At 49.6% G+C, this 18626-nt stretch overlaps 1 protein-coding gene across 18 annotated transcripts in view; it reads left to right on the plus strand.

Annotated features, from left to right (window-relative positions):
• CACNA1B (calcium voltage-gated channel subunit alpha1 B) overlaps positions 1 to 18626 on the plus strand; it is a 309392-nt gene that overhangs the window by 251003 nt on the left and 39763 nt on the right. For 15 of the 18 annotated variants that reach the window (XM_039383719.1, XM_039383721.1, XM_039383723.1 and 12 more), the window contains 8 exons: positions 345 to 482; positions 1512 to 1713; positions 3325 to 3489; positions 4550 to 4660; positions 4824 to 4907; positions 10171 to 10176; positions 15900 to 16016; positions 18397 to 18462. In XM_039383719.1, the coding sequence (XP_039239653.1) occupies positions 345 to 482; positions 1512 to 1713; positions 3325 to 3489; positions 4550 to 4660; positions 4824 to 4907; positions 10171 to 10176; positions 15900 to 16016; positions 18397 to 18462 (889 nt within the window). The remainder of the gene's footprint in view (positions 1 to 344; positions 483 to 1511; positions 1714 to 3324; positions 3490 to 4549; positions 4661 to 4823; positions 4908 to 10170; positions 10177 to 15899; positions 16017 to 18396; positions 18463 to 18626) is intronic. The other 3 variants (XM_039383720.1, XM_039383722.1, XM_039383734.1) reach the window with 1 other exon arrangement.

An 18626-nucleotide genomic window follows, 5' to 3' on the forward strand; every position in this document is an offset into this window, starting at 1 on the left:
TTCCAACCCTGAAACAGGAACCAGAGCCCTTTCCCCATCCAGCAGCCCAGTTTTCTGTGGGGTCACACGATTTGGGGACCAGTTGTTAATTGCTGGCTTTGCCTAATGAATGGATGAACGCCCTGATTACAATTTCTTTTATTTTGTGACCTCAGATCCAGTTCCTGTGGCTGAAAATGGCTCAGAAATTGGCCTTGACTTCTGTCCCAAGCCTAGGGGGGCTGCCCCTTTGTCTTTAATCCCTGTGCCACCCACCGGGGCTTCTCGATGCTCCTCGGTGACTCCCAAGAAACGGCTGGTTTAGTTTAATTCCCTCGTTTGCTCTGAATCTCTCTTCTTCTTAGGGGTCAGTACCTCGATTATGAAAAGAATGAGGTGGAGGCACAGCCCAGGGAATGGAAAAAATACGAGTTCCACTATGACAACGTGCTCTGGGCTCTGCTCACGCTCTTCACCGTGTCCACGGGGGAAGGGTGGCCCACGTGAGTACCCGGGGCTGGCAGGGGCAGTGACTGGGGGGGTGAAGGCACCTTCCCACAGCTCTGAGGGGCTTGGAAATGGGAAATGAGAAGAGGCTTTTCTCAACTAAGCTTTTCCTTCCTTTGTGTGGTCACTGGGTGAATCAGCATTGGGTGAATCTGTGTTTTTCTCGCTGTTCTCCTGACTCTCAGGCAGTTTTCAGTGCTTGCTTCAGGCTTTTGGACTTGCCCACCTTTCTCAGGTGTAAAGCTGCTCATGGAAATGTAAGAAAATAAAGGGGGAAAAGTATTGTGACCTGTGCTGAGAGTATGACAGCCCCCAAATGATATTTACTGCTCAGCATGTGACTTTATTTTGGCACACTTTGCTGCTGGGACACGTGGAGTGATCAGGGTTTCCCTGTCCTCCACGTTCAACTATTTCATAAAATATCCCTGTGGGTCCCTTCCAACTCAGCATATTCTGTGGAAATAAAGAATAAACCAGCACCAGTCTCCCTTTTCCAGTCCCTCACTGTGTTCCCTTCCTCAGACATCATCAATACCTCTCTTTGCCCACTCTTCCTTCACCCCTGTTGACCAGAGAAGGGAAGGCAGATCCCCCTGGATCCTCTGCCCTTGGCCAGGGGGGATCAGTGGATCTGTACTTAGCAAATCATCATTCTGCAGAATGGTGACACCAGGAAGGGTTTCCTACAAAAATATCCTCAAGGAAAACACCTTCCCAGCCATAAAGATGGGAAGGGGTTTGACCTGAGCATATGTGGACAACCCTCCACGTTGAGTGAAGGCCAGTGAGTGACCATGAGGTGCTTCACAGTGATTGCTTTGGTTTTCACGGGGTGAAACCAGGAAGGGTTTCCTGTAAAAATATCCTCAAGGAAAACTCCTTCCCAACCATATAGTTGGGAAGGGGTTTGACCTGAGCATATGTGGACAACCCTCCACGTTGAGTGAAGGCCAGTGAGTGACTTTGAGGTGCTTCACAGTGATTTTTGGTGACTTTTCTCCTCTCTCTGCCCTTGATTGCAGCGTGTTGAAGCACTCGGTGGACGCCACCTACGAGGAACAGGGTCCCAGCCCTGGCTACAGGATGGAAATGTCCATCTTTTACGTGGTGTATTTTGTTGTCTTCCCTTTTTTCTTTGTGAACATCTTTGTGGCTTTAATCATCATCACCTTCCAAGAGCAAGGAGATAAAGTGATGTCAGAGTGCAGCCTCGAGAAAAACGAGGTACCCCCGTCTTCGGAATGCACAGTTGGCACCCGGGGGGCTCAGAGCAGCAGTGGAAGCCCCCTCCTTCCTCCTTCTTGTGCCATGGGGGGTGGAAAGCAGTGGTTATCTGAGGGTTTGTGCTGTGGAGACCAAACACACAACTGCCTGTCAGCTTTTGCACAGAAACAAAGCCAGGGAAAGCCCCCGAGTGACCACTGTCAGGTGTCCCCTTGGGCCACACCTCTGCTGCAAAGAGAACGTGGACCTGCTCTGGCACAGGTTGCCCAGAGAAGCTGTGGCTGCCCCATCCCTGGAAGTGTCCAAGGCCAGGCTGGATGGGGCTTGGAGCAACCTGGGCTGGTGGAAGGTGTCCCTGCCCATGGCAGGGGGTGGGACTGGGTGAGCTTTAAGGTCCCTTCCAACCCAACCCAGTCCTGCCTTCCATGTTTGCTCAAGAATGTGGGCGTGAAAGGAGACAAATCTGTGGCCTTTTAGAAACCAAACTACAACTGTTTTGGCTCCCCAGAGAAAGCTCCTCTCCCCAGGCTGGCTTTGGGCCTGGCTGAGATGATTTCCCCCAAAAGTAGGTGCCTTGAGAAGAGTGTAAGACCAAGGCAAGACCCTGTGAGGCTTTTCTTGAAATCTCCAGCAAATACCATCATTTTCAGCTCAGGAATGTCCTGAGTTGGACATGTTTTTAATTTAGTCAGTGGCATCTGTGTATCTTCCTTGGATGTATCTGGTTTCCTTCTGAACCCAAGCAGATTTTCAGCATCTGCAACATCCTTTGTCTGGGGTCCCACAGCCTCAACGACCTGTTGTGCAAAGAACCATCTCTTTTCATGGATTTTGAAACTGGACCCTGCTTTTTGATGAAAAGAGATGATTTTTTTATTCAATTATTAATTAGTTCCTCATTTGTCCATGTGACCAAAAAGTCCAAAATAAAGCAAGAATATTTAGGGATGCTTCACCCATGTTATTTTTCAACTGACCAGAAAGTATTTTTGCAGTGATATAAGGCTTTGAAAATGGGAAAGTTAAGAGAAAATCCTCCAGAATCAAAACTTGTTGTCAGTAGAAACCAATTTTTAATGCAGTTTTATATTCCTAATAATGTGAACAGAAAAAAACAACAAAGGGGGTTTGTGAGAGTTCACCCAGAGCTATTTGGTGGTTAATTCATTGACTGGGCTCAGTCTACATTTCATGAAATGTTCTGAGCTGTGCAGGTGCCAGAACATAACTGAGCTTCACAATAACTTTTTAAACCCACAGATAACATCTTCACTTTAGATAACATCCCCTTGTTTCTACAATTATCCATCAGGAGGAATTCAGTGTTTTCTGAAGTGAACCCGTGGATTTAAAACCACTTAGGGAAGGGATTGGGACCTACCAGGAGCTGGGCTCTGATGGAAGGTGGTCTCCTAGGACTGCAGGGGTGTTGGGGGTTTAATATTCCAGCAACATTTATCATGATTTGGGGATTCTGTGCTGGATTTTACAGGAACAGTCACTTAGAAATACCCCCCTCTGAATTCTCTGCTCGCTCTCCCAACCATATCCCGAGGGATGGAGACTCCCAGCCCTTTTTCCATCATTTTTCACCCCACTTCTGTTTTGTAGAGGGCCTGCATAGACTTTGCCATAAGTGCCAAGCCCCTGACCCGGTACATGCCCCAGAACAAGCAATCCTTCCAGTACAAGATGTGGAAATTCGTGGTGTCCCCTCCCTTCGAGTATTTTATCATGGTCATGATCGCCCTCAACACCATCGTCCTCATGATGAAGGTCAGTGGGATCTTACTGAATCCTGGGCAGGTTTTGGGGGCTGACTGTGGTGTTGGAGGGAGAGGATTTGGACTCTTGACCTGGGAGCTGGGGGGGATCATCAGGAGCAACCACCGCCCCTCAGATTCCTGGTGGGATTCCTTTGGTCTCCCAAGGGAGGTGGTTCAGCTGTGATGGGATCCTGGGAATGTTCCCCTGCACGGTGTTGGTTTGGCTCGTAGCCCCTCCAGTGGGGTGGGAACTGGGCTCTGCAGGTCCTGAGCTCCAGCTCAGCCTGGGCTTCCTGCTGCAGAGCAGGGCCACGTCTTGCTCAAAATCCAGTCATGCCAAGGAAATTCAAACTGAAAGAGAAGAGATTTAGATGGGATATTGGGAAGAAACTCTTCCCTTTGAAGGTGATGAGGGGTTGAGATGGAATTCTCCAAGAAGCTGTGGCTGCCCCATCCCTGGAAGTGTCCAAGGCCAGGTTGGACAGGGCTTGGAGCAACCTGGGCTAGTGGGAGGTGTCCCTGCCCATGGCAGGGGGTGGACTGAGATGGACTTTAAGGTCCCTTCCAACCCAAACCATTGTTATTCTATGAAATGGCTCAATTTTGCAACAGGCTCAGAACTCTGGGATGTGATCCCCAGTGCTCAGGAGGGAGATGTGGGTGGAGACACATTGTGGATGATGTCCCCTCCTCTCCCTTGCCTATCTTAGAGTATCTTCACAGTCATGGGGTCACCTTATTCTTAGGGTCCTCTGGAATGACCCACAGTGCTGCACTTGTCCTCTGGTTTTGAAAATGCTCTTCCTCCCACCTGGCCCATGTTGTGCTTACAGGGGGATGTCCACCAGCAGCTCCAGTGTTGGGGATATCTCCAGCTGGGACAGTATGTAGGGAGGAGTGTCCTTCTGGAGGGACATAAATAACTTTTTGTAACCCCAAATCTTGCTTGAAGTGAGCTCAAAATCCAACACTAAAACAAGCAAGAGTTTGGCAGTCGGGCAAGTCAGCTGGGAAAGGATTTATTCTGTACATGATCTTCTGGTAACAGCTTTTCTTCCGTCCTGCTTTAGTTCTATGATGCTCCAGAAGCATATGAAGAAATGCTGAAATGCCTGAATATTGTGTTTACATCCATGTTTTCAATGGAATGTGTGCTGAAGATCATTGCCTTTGGTGTGCTGGTACGTGCCTTCCTCCTTCACCTTCCCCTGCTTCCCCTCTCCACAGAACGCTCCGCTCGTATTTCGTGACGCGCATTTAAAAACAAGCAAGAAAAAAAACAAAAAAGGGAAGAAAATAACCCCTGGATCCCTCTATCCCTCCCCTTGTGTTTTCATTTGGCAGAATTATTTCCGAGATGCCTGGAATGTCTTTGATTTTGTCACAGTGTTGGGAAGTATTACTGATATTTTAGTAACCGAGATCGCGGTAAGTCCCGTTCGCTCCGTTCATAAACAAAGCTGGGCCCTGTCAAAGACATTGCACCTTCTCCCTACCAGCCTGATTCCCTGGAGCTGCCTCTGGGATTTGGGATGTCCTTGGGTGACCTGGCAGCCTGTTTTTCCATCAGCTCTGCTCTTTCCAGGGAGCTGAGCACAGCTGCCTGCCCCAAAGGCTCTTGTGAAAGGCTCTGATGAGAACGACAGTGCCGCTGCCTCTGCCAGGAAGCAGCTCTTTCTCGTTCAGCAAATCTGTCCCCGGGCCATTTTTTGCCTATTAATGGAAAAATCCTGTTGAATTTAATAGAGGGGAAAGCCCAAAAGGGCTCTGCTGTGTTATGGTGTGAGGTGCTTTGCAGGGCACACACCCCGCTCGTGTCCCCTGGGGCTCCTGCCCGGCCGTGGGCAGGGTGAGGGTGAGAAGTGATGGGAATGGAGAGCCCACACAGGCTGGGTTGGGGGAGTGTTTCTGTCACGTGCACAAATCTCTGTGGGGTCATTAAGAAACAATTAATTAAATAAACAGATTAAAATTAATAACCAAACAACTTTCCCATAGGATTTCTGGCCAGCCCTACAGGGACAGCTGTCTCCCTGCTAATGAGCCCAGTAGATCACACAACTTGCCATTAAATTATTAAATTCTAAAGGATTTTTCCAGAAGGGCAGCAGATATCTGACTCCAGCCATGACACCTTGACATTATCCAATCTATAAACTGCTCCTCTCCTGTCCCAGTGCATGTTGTATCTGTATGTGATGAATTTGAACTTTACCATAACTTTTTTTCTCTCAGTCTCCTGGGATTTGCTGATAGACCTGTTTTGTGTGTGCTAAGAACTGTGCTCCCCAGGCTTCTTTACAGATGGTGGTGAAGACTCTATCACTGCTCCTAACAAAACACATTTTTACCTACCCTTTGTACCAAAAACCACACAAACCCCCAAGTTTTACTCCCCATACAAGTGTTCATTTACCAGCTGGTGAATCCTCTCCTAGGCTTTGAATTACCTTTTCTTTTCAGCGCAGCCAGGTTTAAACTAATCAAAACAAACCCAAGGTCTGGGTGCCACCTCTCTGAGTGCTGGATGCTTCCACTCCCTCTGCCATGGGATGTTTTCTTGCCAAACTTTTGCTGTGGTTTGAAAACTTATGCAAAGATTCATGAGTGAGCCAAAAACAGACACTGCCACTTCTCCTCCACCCTTCCTTGGCCACATTTCCTGGGAGAAAGTAGCACAGGCAGCTCACACAGGGTGAGGAGCCTCTGCTCTCTCTGAGATTGGTGTCTTCTCCTTCAGCAAGGTGTCTCCTTCACAACACCAAGCCCATGTGCTGCTTCTTAAAACCCTCATTGTGGAGCTGTTTTGCAGCCAGTGGTGTTGCCCATTCCCTGCTCAGTTAACAGGACACTGCCTCTCCCTCCAGCTCCCATGGGATGGCCTCAGGGAGGGTGTCTGGCATCTGGAAAGTTGGCTGTGGACTGATCAGGTTGGGCTGTGAGGCATTACTGGATTTGATGGCATCACCCCTCCCCTCCACAGGGCTTTCTCTGGTTTCCAGCATCAAAGGCAGCAGCAATTTGGAGTGTGAATTAGCCCTAAAATCAGTCTAACTCCAATAGGGTCAAGCTCCCAAACACCTATATGCCTTTCCATTCTCCTCCCACGTGGAAAAGAAGAGGTTTTTGGTTTATGAGTAGCCAGATCCTTTAAGTCAAACATTAGAGAGGACTTTCTTATGCAGGTTGACACCTTCCCCTGGCACTGTGAAGCTGATCACAAACATCTCTTTAATAGAAAAGCCCAGTACCACTCCAGCCCCTGATCTCTTGGTCCTCTGTCTGTGTCTGCAGACCTGTTGGAGCTCTGCTCTCTCTAAATATTCCCCTTCTGCAGCAGCCAGGTGGGATCAGTCCCTTCTCCCAAGTACCACCTGACAGGACAAGAGGAAACAGCCTCAAGTTGCACCAGGGGAGGTTTAGGTTGGATATTAGGAACGATTTCTTCATGAGAAGAGTGGCCAGGTACTGGCACAGGCTGCCCAGGGCAGTGGTGGAGTCCTTATCCCTGGAGGGATTTAAAAGCTGTGTGGCACTTGGGGACATGTTTTAGAGGTGGCCTTGGCAGTGCTGGGGACTTGATGATCTCACAGATCTTTTCCAACTTAAAAGCTTCTCTGATTCTGTGTAGCCATCCTGTCTCCTTCCCACAGGCTTTTTTTCCCTGCAGACAGAGAGTGCCCAGGGGTCATTCCCCCCTCCCACCTTCTTGCTAGACTTGCTTTTCAACACTCCTCTCACACAGCTCCTCTCTGAGGTTTCTGCAGCCCCTGATGTCTGTGCAGCAGCACTGCCATCCCCACCAGCACCCCCTTCCACATCCATCCCACCCTCAGACAGGCACAACGGGCTGAGGGGTCAAAGGCCTCGTGCTCAGGAGGCTTAGTTTGCTTCAAGGTGACCCTGATGCACAGGTCTCTGCACCACTGCTTAGCTACCCCAGTGGTGCTCCAAAAATCACATTTCTGACAGAATTAACAGTGGCAGAAAATAATGGCAGCTGTCAGGAGGCCTCTCGTGGAGCAGTTTGTGCTGCTTCAGCCAGTGCCACGGGGTGGAGGTGCTCCTGTACCAGGGTCTCCACTGCCACCACGAGCCTTCCTGGCCTCCAGGCCAGGCTGGATGGGCTGTGTGAGATGTGTCCCTTCCCATGGCAGGAGCGGAACGAGATGAGCTTTAAGGTCCCTTTTAACATAAACCGTTCTGTGATTTTATGCTTCTCCCCTTTCCAGTCCTGAGGATGGAGAAACAGGCAGAAGGATCCAGCACTCTGCTGCTGTGCCATGTTGTTGGCTCCATGACAGGCTGCAGTTAGGGGTATTCTGACCCAAAACACAGCAGGGGTAACCCAAGGGGTCCCACACCTGCCTGGCAACGCCAGGACCCTTTTCTGCTGCCTGCAAAGTGACAGCAAAAATATATGTAAGGTTTATTCTGGCAGAGCTACATTTTAAACCATCTCTGTAATATCTGTTAAACAATTAGTTAAATTTGTTTGTACCTAAACACAATTTAATACAATACATTAAAAATGTATAAAAGGGCTGAAAAGCCTGAAGTAGGGATGAGAACATGGTCTTTGCAGACAGCAGGGACTGAAGGGAGGGCCGGTGGGTGCCTCATTCCCAGAGCACAGCCCTGGTGTGTGGCCTCCAACCTTTCATCCCATGGCCTCTGCCCACCCTTTCTTTGTATTCCCAACCTCTTTATATTCCCAGGTAAGGCAGAGCAGTAACTTAGGCTGGGGATGAGCATCTGCTCTGCACAAAGTGCCACAGCTGATGCTTTCTTCACCTTCCTCAGGGTGTGCCCAGGGGTGCAGCAGCTCCATCGTGGAGTGGAGAATAACCAGAGAGGAGAACAGGTCTTGACTCCTCACCACCCCGAGCTGTGTCCCCAGCAGTGTTCCCTCTTCTCCATCTACCCTCCTGTTAGAGTTTGGAGCTGGCTCCCCGCCAAGTTCCTGAGATCCAGTGAAAAGCCTCTGGCAAAGAAGGAGAGAGAAAAAACTATGAAAAAACCCAGAATAGCAGAACTATATTAAAATATATATATATTTACATATATCACATTTAGACATTCACATACTATGTACACACAAAAAAGAACCCCAAACAATCCCCCTAAAAGGGGAAGGGAAAAGGGACAAAACCACAAAAGACGGACAAAACCACAGAAGAAACCCGAAGCAGGTATGCACAATCAATAAAAACTAGCAAAAGAAACTCTTACCACTCTCCTTGAGAGAGCAGAATTGCACCAAATGACCGCTGGCACCCTCCGCCTCCCAAGGCCTACAAGGCCTCACTAGGCCGCACTAGGCCTCACTAGGCCTCACTAGGCCGCACTAGGCCTCACTAGGCCTCACTAGGCCGCACTCCCTCACACGAGCAGGACTGACAGCAGAGAACCTGTGCCTTCAGATCCTCCAGAAGAGAAGGCGGCAGAGCCTTCTCTCTCCTTCTTATTTATGCCTCTGCTTATGTAAAGAATAGCATGGAATACTGGGAATATAGGGTAATTGCCTGGTTACAAGCTGGTCTCCAGGAAGGCCTAGACTAAAACTATCCCACCTCCTCAGCTCCAGCCCCCCCTCAGCTGATGGGCACTACGGGCAGAGTTGGGTGGCAGCCCCTGTCAGTCCCTCCTTGTGCATCCAGCCCTCTTGTCACCCATCCCATGGGAGTTCTCCAGCTGGGAGGTCCCTGTGGCAGCCACAGCATGACCCTGGCAGCCTCCATCTGTCCTGCACCAGGAGCCCTCCAGCTCCCTTGGAGATCCAGGGGTTTTCTAGGTTTTCTAGGTGTCACCCCGAGATCAGGCTCACAAAGCACCATTATTTTTTCCCATGACTGTATTTTCCAGCCGTAAATGTTCTCCAAGGTAAATAAACCCGCTCACCTGGGGCGGGGGGGTTGTCTCCTCTTGAGAGACTTGGCTTCCACCAGCCTTGTTGCATCGGTACCTTTAACCCACGGAAAAGTAAAGACAAAAGGAAAAGAAATGTGTTGATGAATTGCTTTGTTTCAATTTTGTAATCATGCCATATGTAATTTACTTTGTGATTGTAGTGGAATATATATATATATTTTTTTTTTTATTTCCTTAGGCAAAAAAAAAGTGAATGTCAGTTTTTTGACCCTCTCAGTAATCGAGGGAAAATAGGTGGCTTTAAGGACAAGGTGTCCTTGTGGACACATCCAGAGTGGGAGTTTGGCAAACTGACATCTATTTCTATGCCTGGAAATATAAAAAAAAAAACCTCCTGAGAAGTGTTTGTGAATTGTCTCCCAATTTGCATTACAAACTGAAATGCAAATCACTACTGCACTGTGTGTGTTACCTTTAGGATCTCAGAACCTGTTTTTGGTTTGAAGCATTTTTTCTTTATAGAATTCCCATAAAATAACACCCCCCTCCCCCGATACCTGATAGTTTCTTTTCCCTCAATGAAATTTTTCAGAGTTTCCTTTTTTGCTTGTCCTGATTACTCATTTTCTCTTTTTGTTTCCCTGTTTTGTTCTTTATTTTCCTTAATCTACCTGCTGAAATCACGCCATCCAATCAACATACAATGCGAAAACCATGTCTCCGTCTGTATGTTGTGCACCTGCTGCTCAAAACAAAAAAAAAACCCCTAAATTTGTAAATAACTCTTGCCAATATCCATCCATGAAAACATCACATATAGGACACGGTTGGTTTCATTGAATTTAAACAATTCTTTCAAGCCTCTGCTTTTATTTTCTCTCGTTTTTCTTTTGATTTGATAAGTTGTTTGGTTTGGTTTTTTTGAGTTTTTTTTTGATGAGATTTCCGATTGCACTGGTGAAAAAGCCTCACTGCAGCACTGCCCCAAACTGGCTTCTTTCTGCACCTCCTTCCCTGGGCTAATTGGTGACGTGAGGCAAACCCAGTTACCAATAGCTCTGCTCTCTGTTCCCCCCCACTTTGCTAAAGGGGAGACTCCCACTTGCCTTATTTCCATGGAAAACGGGATGGGATGATTAGGAGGGAATGATGCTCCTGGATGGGCTGGAGAGGAGAAGATTGGCTGGCTGGGAAATGCTTCACTTTAAAACTGGTGGCACCAAATTCAGCTCTTGGAAAGTGGGTTTGGTTTTCTTTTGAACAAGATGTTTTCTGCCAAAAAACCCCAGTATTATAAGGCAGAAACATTCTGAAGTGATGACAGACTTGCTGCCCTCAAATCAAAAGAGAAATGATTGAAATGATGGGAAAAATTATCTTTACTCCACTTGGAAAATTCCCTGTGATACCAGCCCATAGAATTATTTTGGACACAGAGTCCCTGGGCTGCAAAACCAAACATCTCAAGTTAAAGCATAAATCGTGGTATGAACAAAGCTGAAAAGCACCAGGAGCCACATCCCACTGGGAATTTAGTGCCTGATTCCAAAGATGCCTTTGGAAATCCTGGCCTTTTTCTTTGAAAATTAAGCAAAAGAGAATGAATAAAGAAAAATGCAATCGAAATATATTTTTCCCCGATATTTAATTATCTTGGCTATGGTTAATAACACAAAGGAGACCATAAGCTTATCAAAAATCTTTGCTTGGCCACCTGACAACAGCTCTTGGATCTGTAACATCTGCATTTCCTGCTGCACAGTTGCTGTTAAGACACAAATCAGGGGGAATCTTCATGCCAGGCTGCACAGAAGCTCCGTGACCGTTCAGGGAGGGTCACAGGGGGGATTTCCTAGGAAGCAGCAAAGGAGAAAATGACAATGTGTGAGTGAAAATTTGCCCTGGGTGAGCCAAGAAGGGAATTTCTGTGGTGGCTGGAAGTGCTACAGATGTGTGGCAGCAGTGGGATGTTGTCTGCTGCACCCCTGGCCCAGGCAGCACAGAAAAGTGCCCTGGCATCAGCTGTGAAAATATACTGGAAAAAAACCAGTTTATCTCCATTTGGCTAAATTTTGGTCCACGTTCAGGTGAAGGATTTTAAAGCTCACCCTGCTGTTTGTTAGGATCGCAGTTGCTGTTTCATAGAGACGAGTCCAGGCTCCTTCCATCACCTGGCATCCCAGTGAGGTCTTTGGAGAACCACATTGTCCTCCTGAGATGTTTTCTTCCTTCCACTGCTGCTGCTGGGACACTGCAGTGAGTGCAGCAGGAGCTCCAAAGTTCAAGGGAAGCCTGGAGGAGACTGAAATCAGAGCTCACCAGGGGCTGCAGCTTCTTCAAGAGGGGCAGCTCCAATCCCTGCTCTCCGTGAGCAGGGACAGCACCCAGGGAATGGCTGGAGCTGTGCCAGGGCAGGGTCAGGTTGGATCTCAGCAAAAGGTTCTTCCCCCAGAGGGTGGTTGGCACTGCCCAGGCTCCCCAGGGCAGTGGGCACAGCCCCAAGGCTGCCAGAGCTCCAGGAGGGTTTGGACAACGCTCTGAGGGCCAGGGTGGGATTGCTGGGGTGTCTGTGCAGGGCCAGGAGCTGGACTGGGTGAGCCTTGTGGGTCCTTCCAACTCAGGATATTCTGTGAAGCAGGGAACAAGGAGAGATCTCGGCATCACCCACAGAAAATCATTCTTCCAGCATTCCAGGCTCAGGATGGAAGGACTGATATGATGTAACTGCAATGACAGAGTCCTTAAGGCATAGATGAGTGTGGCAAAAATCTTCAAAAATCCTCTTAAAATCAGCAATGGATTCCCTGAGCTTCAGAGGAAGCCAGGACCCTGTGCAAGGTTCAGGAACACTTCTGGCAACGCCACGGACATTTAAATGGGAACAAGGCCACTTCCTCAACAGTAGTTCCTCAACAGAATAAGTTAATTCTTGTCAATGCCAGATGAAGAGAAATGCTATAAAGCTTCCTGAGCGATCCCATTTTTGCCTTGGTCAGATGCCTCTTCCAGCAGCTCTTTGTGCATCCCTGGGGACAGTGGGCACAGCTCCTGGGCTGGGCAGGAGATCATCCTGCTGCTGAGGGTGCTGCAGGAACAGCCCCAGGCGATGGCTGCACACCCTGCTCTTCATGGCTTCTGTCCTTTTCTGTGGAAAACTCTGGGGCTCCCAACAGAAGAAGGATGTGGAGCTGCTGGAGCCCAGAGGAGGCCAAGAAGATGCTCTGAGGGCTGGAGCCCCTCTGCTCTAGAGCCAGGCTGGGAGAGCTGGGGGGGGTTCACATGGAGAAGAGAAGGCTCCAGGGAGACCTGAGAGCCCCTTGCAGGACCTAAAGGGGCTCCAGGAGAGCTGGAGAGGGACTGGGGACAAGGGATGGAGGGACTGGACAAGGGGGAATGGCTTCCCACTGCCAGAGGGCGGGGTTAGATGGGATACTGGGAAGAAGTTTTTTACAGTGAGGGTGGGGAGGCCCTTGCACAGGTTGCCCAGAGAAGCCGTGGCTGCCCCTGGAAGTGTCCAAGGCCAGGTTGGACGGGGTTTGGAGCAACCTGGGCTGGTGGAAGGTGTCCCTGCCCATGGCAGGGGGTGGAAGGAGAGGAGCTTTAAGGTCCCTTCCAACCCAACCCAATTTGTGATTCTATGAAAACAAAGGGTAAAAGATAAGGCTGCCCATGGTGGGACAGCAATCAAGGCCAGTTCGTTATCCATGATGTCTGTTCTCCGTTTCCCTCCTGCTTTGCAGTTTGTTCGGGGATTTATCACTCATCTGAGCTCCTGTGGTGAGAAGTGGTGGCAGTGCCCAGGCCCTGGCTGGTGACTGGGTACCTTCAGTACCAGACCTTCCTCTTTCAGGAAAACAGGGCCAGGGCAGGGGGAAATGCTTTTCCCAAACATAATTTTGGAGCTGCCAGGTGGATCATACCATCCCAAAGCTCTGGTGCCTGTTGTGAGGACCAAACAACCATGAGCATCTGTGCAACAGGAAAGCAACCAAAAAAACCCGGGAAGAATGACCTGGATAATCATGTGACACATCCCAGGGGTGGCTGAGCGGGGGGAGAATCGATGCAAAGCACTGTTGTACCCGAGAAATATTGCACTGTGGAGTTTCCCCTTCAGCTGCATGTGACTCTTAACTCCTGCCTGGAGGGCTGAGGTGTCGAAGGACGGGTTTTCTCCGTGGTGTGCTGGGGGTGGCACACGCAGAGCCCTCCCAGCCATCCCCAGCGTGTGCAATTTGGCCTCCCCACAGCAGAGAACTGTCCTTCAAACCGTCCCGGCGTCGGGGACGGGGGATTTGCCTGGGTTGTGAGGGATCCCCCTGCGCCTTAGGGACTGCAGGAGTCAAAGAGGGAGGCTTAGAGGCTGGGGAATAAAAATTGTACAGACTGTTTATCCCTCCAAATCCCAGGGAATGGGGCATTACAGGCGTAACTACACCGTTTTGAACCCCTTTCCCATTTATCCCTGTTTTCCATGTGTAAAGCACAGCCTGTGCTCAGCACGACCTCTCAGGCAGCCCAGCCCAAAGCAGATGTTGAGCATCCTGTCAGCTCTGATTACGAGGCCACAGCAAAGTCTGAGCAAGACAATATTCTTGCTGTTAAGCTGCAGGAACATGGGAAGAGGGAGGGACAGCAGGGTCAGGGGAGAGATGGATCCTGCAGACACTGTCCGTGTGCTCCTCGGAAGAGCATAAGGCTGGAGCACAGGAAAGGTCTGGCTTGAGCATTGCTCTGAAGTTTAAACTCTGTCAGCCTTCCAGGCCTGAAAGTGCTGTGAATGCCACATGAGGTCTGGTCTAGTTCCCACTGTTGGGAAGACCTGGTTCAAACAGGCTCTGGGTTAAAGCTCTGCCTTGCCCTGTGGAGCTCATCAGCCCCGCAGGGGGAACAGGGGGACAGGGACCAGCTTAGTGATGGCACCTCCTTATCCAGCTGAGTGCCAGCTCTGCCCCACGGGCCCTTACGTGCCAAGGTGAGTCCAGCTGGAATGTGGTGAAGGGAAGGTAAGCCATGAGTGAAACAAAGCTGAGCTGATGCTCCGAGACAAGCGTTCCATCCCGAGTGCCTGTTCTCCCGCCCTCCAGCAACCCAGGGGAATCCTGCTTGTGCTTTGCCTGCCAGAGCTGGCTCTGTTGCTGACTGGAATGAGCTCTGTGTTGTCCTGCTCTTTCATGGAACATACCTGTGCTTTTCTCTTTTCTCTTTATTTGAGGACTGAGTCTGATTGACGGTCTGTGCCTAACTCTGAGCTGCTTGTGTTTTTAACCTGAGAGAAACCGAGTGCATGCCTGAGACTGATTTCTTGGACTCTTTGATGGGATTGGTGGAATGCAATGCTAATGGCCCAAAAACTGAGCTGGCATTTAAAGAAATGAATAGATCCAACAAGCCCCCCAATTTCAGCATGAGCTCTGTAGCCAAACGAGCAAGAAACGTGGGTCAGTTCAATGTGACTGGGTGTCACCTGGTAAAACAATAATACAAGGGAAATACTATTTTTGCTCATCTTTACCAACAAGAGCTCCTTATGATTATATTTTCTGCTCCACTGCTTGCTAGTTTAAAGTAGGATGCTTTCTCTCTTTAGCTCGCTCAGTCAAAATAAGTGGCTGTGAACAGAGATTCACAAATAAGTGAATTGGGATCAGTATGGAAAGGGGCAATATTTTTTTATCTCCTTCAAATAGGAGGGCAAGAGGGATCTGGCTTTTGCATGTTTTCTTTTGGAAAGAACCCTCTCTAGATTAGCTCATTGGGGCAAGAAACCTCTTTTCCCTGAAGGAAAGAAAAAAAAAAAAAGATGGAGTGAGGGGTGGGGAGAATCATCCAAACCAAATGGAAATCTGAATCTGTCTCCAGCAGTTCTTTGATCCACCTGCAAAGGCACATTTAATGGCAATTGGAAAAACCAGCAGGTTCCTAAGGCATCCTCCTGCTGTTGAAAGCTCAACCTCCCCAGTTGACTCGCTGCCATTGATCCATCTCCCAAACAAGTCTTTCTGGTGCCCTTTCTCTTTGATGAACCTGTCCAGTTACTCTCTGTATAAACAGATCTAAAACCTGCAGGTTGGCAAACATCCTCATTCCTTCAAGGATGTTTGAATCTTCACTGGACAGTGCCTTTCTTTGTTACGTTACAGGCTGTACACGCCTGTCTTGGCTTAAGTTCAGTTCAGAGCTGACCAAGACGTCCAAACAACCTCATTCCTTACAAAATGAAAATACGGCACCATTCCCTCTCCCCGAGTCTTTATGGGGGAGAAAAATCTGCCTTTCTCAAAGCAAATCAGACCTCCATGGACAGCGCGAAAGGGCCTTTTCTGTCACTGACCCAGTAGCAGAGGGGAGGGCTCTTGTGGAGAGGGATTTTCTCATTCTTGCTGCATGTGGAGTGATCTGCACTGACGAATGTTTCTTTTGGAAGGTTTTCTGGTGGCCGATTTGCTGCTTAGATCGTGAAGCTGGTAATTTTAATTTCTTTTTTCGCGGGCTGTGGTTTCCGAGCGCGTTAATTTCTGAAGGACACAAAACCTTTACTTTCCGCAGGACAACTTCATCAACCTCAGCTTCCTGAGGCTCTTCAGGGCAGCCAGACTCATCAAACTCCTCCGCCAGGGCTACACCATCCGAATCCTGCTCTGGACATTCGTGCAGTCCTTTAAGGTGAGTTTGAGAGACGTGGGGACTCGGTCGCGCTTGGTGCATCCACAGCGTCCTCCGCTGGGATCAAACAGCTCCCCTTGCCAAGGGAATTCCCTCTGCACCACCATTCCATCACAGGGATATTAATTCTGCAGGGAAGCAAACTGGGTAGCACTGACCAGCCCCTGAACGCTGCATTTTGGGAGATGAGTCCAAAAGCTTGCTGGTGCAGATTCCAGCGGGTGCACAGAGCTCAGGTTGCCCTTGAAACCACCCCAAAATCCCCGTGGCAAAGCCCTGATGCTCAAGCATTTGCATAAGGAAGTGGTGCCCTGGTGACTGTTATTTGTCTGCAGCGAGTGGGAGGTCAAATTGCTTTCACCAGGATATTGTAGAAGGTGGCAGAGGCAAACCCCAAACCACTGGGGTTTGGTGACACAAACTGGGGAGCTGCAGAACGCAGGGCTGGCCTTTGATGACGTGGAGGATTTTAAAAAGATGAGGTGTTGTTCTGAAGTGCAGGCGGTTGCTTGGCCTGGTTTCTCTTCCCTCCCAGCAAGACTCAGCACGTTGTGGCCCAGGGGTGACTTCTGCTCCAAGTGACCCTAAACCAACTGCCTTACAGCAGAGCACTGCTCAGCCCGTGCTTAGCTGTGAGCCAACACTTTTCCACACCTAAATAAGAGCCCACACGCCCCAAAGCTGCTTATTTTTGTTTTGCAGCCCATTTGTGCATTGTTTTGGGCTTTAACTCTGGTTATGGGGCTTGCTCAGGTACTGGAGTGCAGAGAGGAGAACATATAACGTGAAATAAAGACTGATACCGGGCTCTAACACAAGGGCAGAGCTCCAGTCCCTGCCAGGCAGATGTTCCCACTCAGGAGGGTGTCCTTGGACTGTGTGGCCTTGGCTGGATCTTGGCAGAGGGGCTCAGCCCTGGCCTTTTCCAGCACAGCCCCGACCCTTTCCAAGGGTGTGTGCAGAGAACTGCCCTGAAACGGAGACAGGACACTCCTGCACTGCCTGGGCAGCTCTTTGTCTGTCTGTCCCCCCAAAGCTGAGTTCTCAGTCTTTGATCCTTGTGCAAAGGTGTCCAGCAGAAACCACATCAGCCCTTTGCCCCAGGGTTCCTTCGGGTTTTGCCTCTGGGGGACATCAAGGGCATCAGGGGGGGCATCAGCACCGGCCAGGCAAGGGAGGGGATTGTCCTGCCGTGCTCTGGGCTGGGGCAGCCTCACCTCGAGTGCTGGGGGCAGTTTTGGGAGGACACAATGTAAAAAAAAGATCTAAAGCTGTTGGAAAGTGTCCAAGGGAGGGACACAAGGATGGTGAAGGGTCTGGAGGGGCCATAGGAGGAGTGGCTGAGGGCACTTGGTGTGTTCAGCGGGAGAAGAGGAGACTGAGGGCAGAGCTCATGGCAGTTCCAGCTCCCTGGGGAGGGGCAGAGGAGGGGTAGGGACTGAGCTCTGCTCTGGGGGGACCAGGGACAGCAGCCAGGGAATGGCTGGAGCTGTGCCAGGGCAGGGTCAGGTTGGATCTCAGGCAAAGGTTCTTCCCCCAGAGGGTGGTTGGCACTGCCCAGGCTCCCCAGGGCAGTGGGCACAGCCCCAAGGCTGCCAGAGCTCCAGGAGGGTTTGGACAATGCTCTGAGGGACAGGGTGGGATTGTTGGGGTGTCTGTGCAGGGCCAGGGGTTGGACTGGATGGACCTGGTGGGTCCTTTCCGACTCAGGATATTTTATAATTCTGTGTTTCCCACAGTGGTTATACAGCCACTGGGCCCCCCATGGCTGTATAACCCCTCTCCTGTCCCCAGCACCACATGGGCTAATCCTATGGCAAGACTTCTCCTTTTTTCAGCTACTACCAATTAAGAAGCATTAATTACCCATTTGTTTAGCCCAAGTGGAAAGCAGCTATCACTCTCAGCTTGGGTGACATAATTACATCGCAGCCTCCACTGATTTCTTGCTAAAACTCAGAAGCTTTTTGTCCTCCTGGGCCTGCAATCTGTGCCTGTTTCAGAGCAGCAACTCGTTTCTGGGATGGATATGTTTTTTTTCTCAGACTACATTTACAGCAAGGTCATTAAAAATTAACATTCATACAATTATGCATAGAAAGTGCCAGGGCCTGCTGGTAGTTCCAGTGCTTGCTGGGAAGCTTTGGGTTGTGTTTTCCCTGCTTGCAAGGATACACAGAGAGCCTTTGGAAAGCCCTGGCTGTTCTGGGATTGATGAATTTGCGGCTCCAGGGGGGTTGTTGACAGAGCTGTTCACATTGTCCTCCCAGCTCCTTCACTTGAAGGACAAATGCCACAAAACACAGTCCTGCCCAGGGATTAAACACTCCTGGGTGCTGTGCCTTTGCTGTCATTAACACCACCTTCTCCTTTCCCACAGGCCTTGCCTTATGTGTGTCTCCTCATTGCAATGCTCTTCTTCATCTATGCCATTATTGGCATGCAGGTAAAACATTTGGCTCTCCTTCTGCCCACACTCAGCCTGGGTTTGTTCAGGGAGCAGCTGGGTTATTGCCTCCTCAGCTGGCTTAGGGTGAGGCAAAAGGCTCTTCTTGTCTTGTGTCAGGGAAATTAGAAGTGGAAAAAAGGGTCACTTTTTGTACTCTTATT

Source organism: Pipra filicauda, unplaced genomic scaffold (genome assembly GCF_003945595.2).
Source record: "Pipra filicauda isolate LSUMZ 115617 unplaced genomic scaffold, ASM394559v2 scaffold321_size1097455_pilon, whole genome shotgun sequence".
Lineage (NCBI taxonomy): Eukaryota > Metazoa > Chordata > Aves > Passeriformes > Pipridae > Pipra > Pipra filicauda.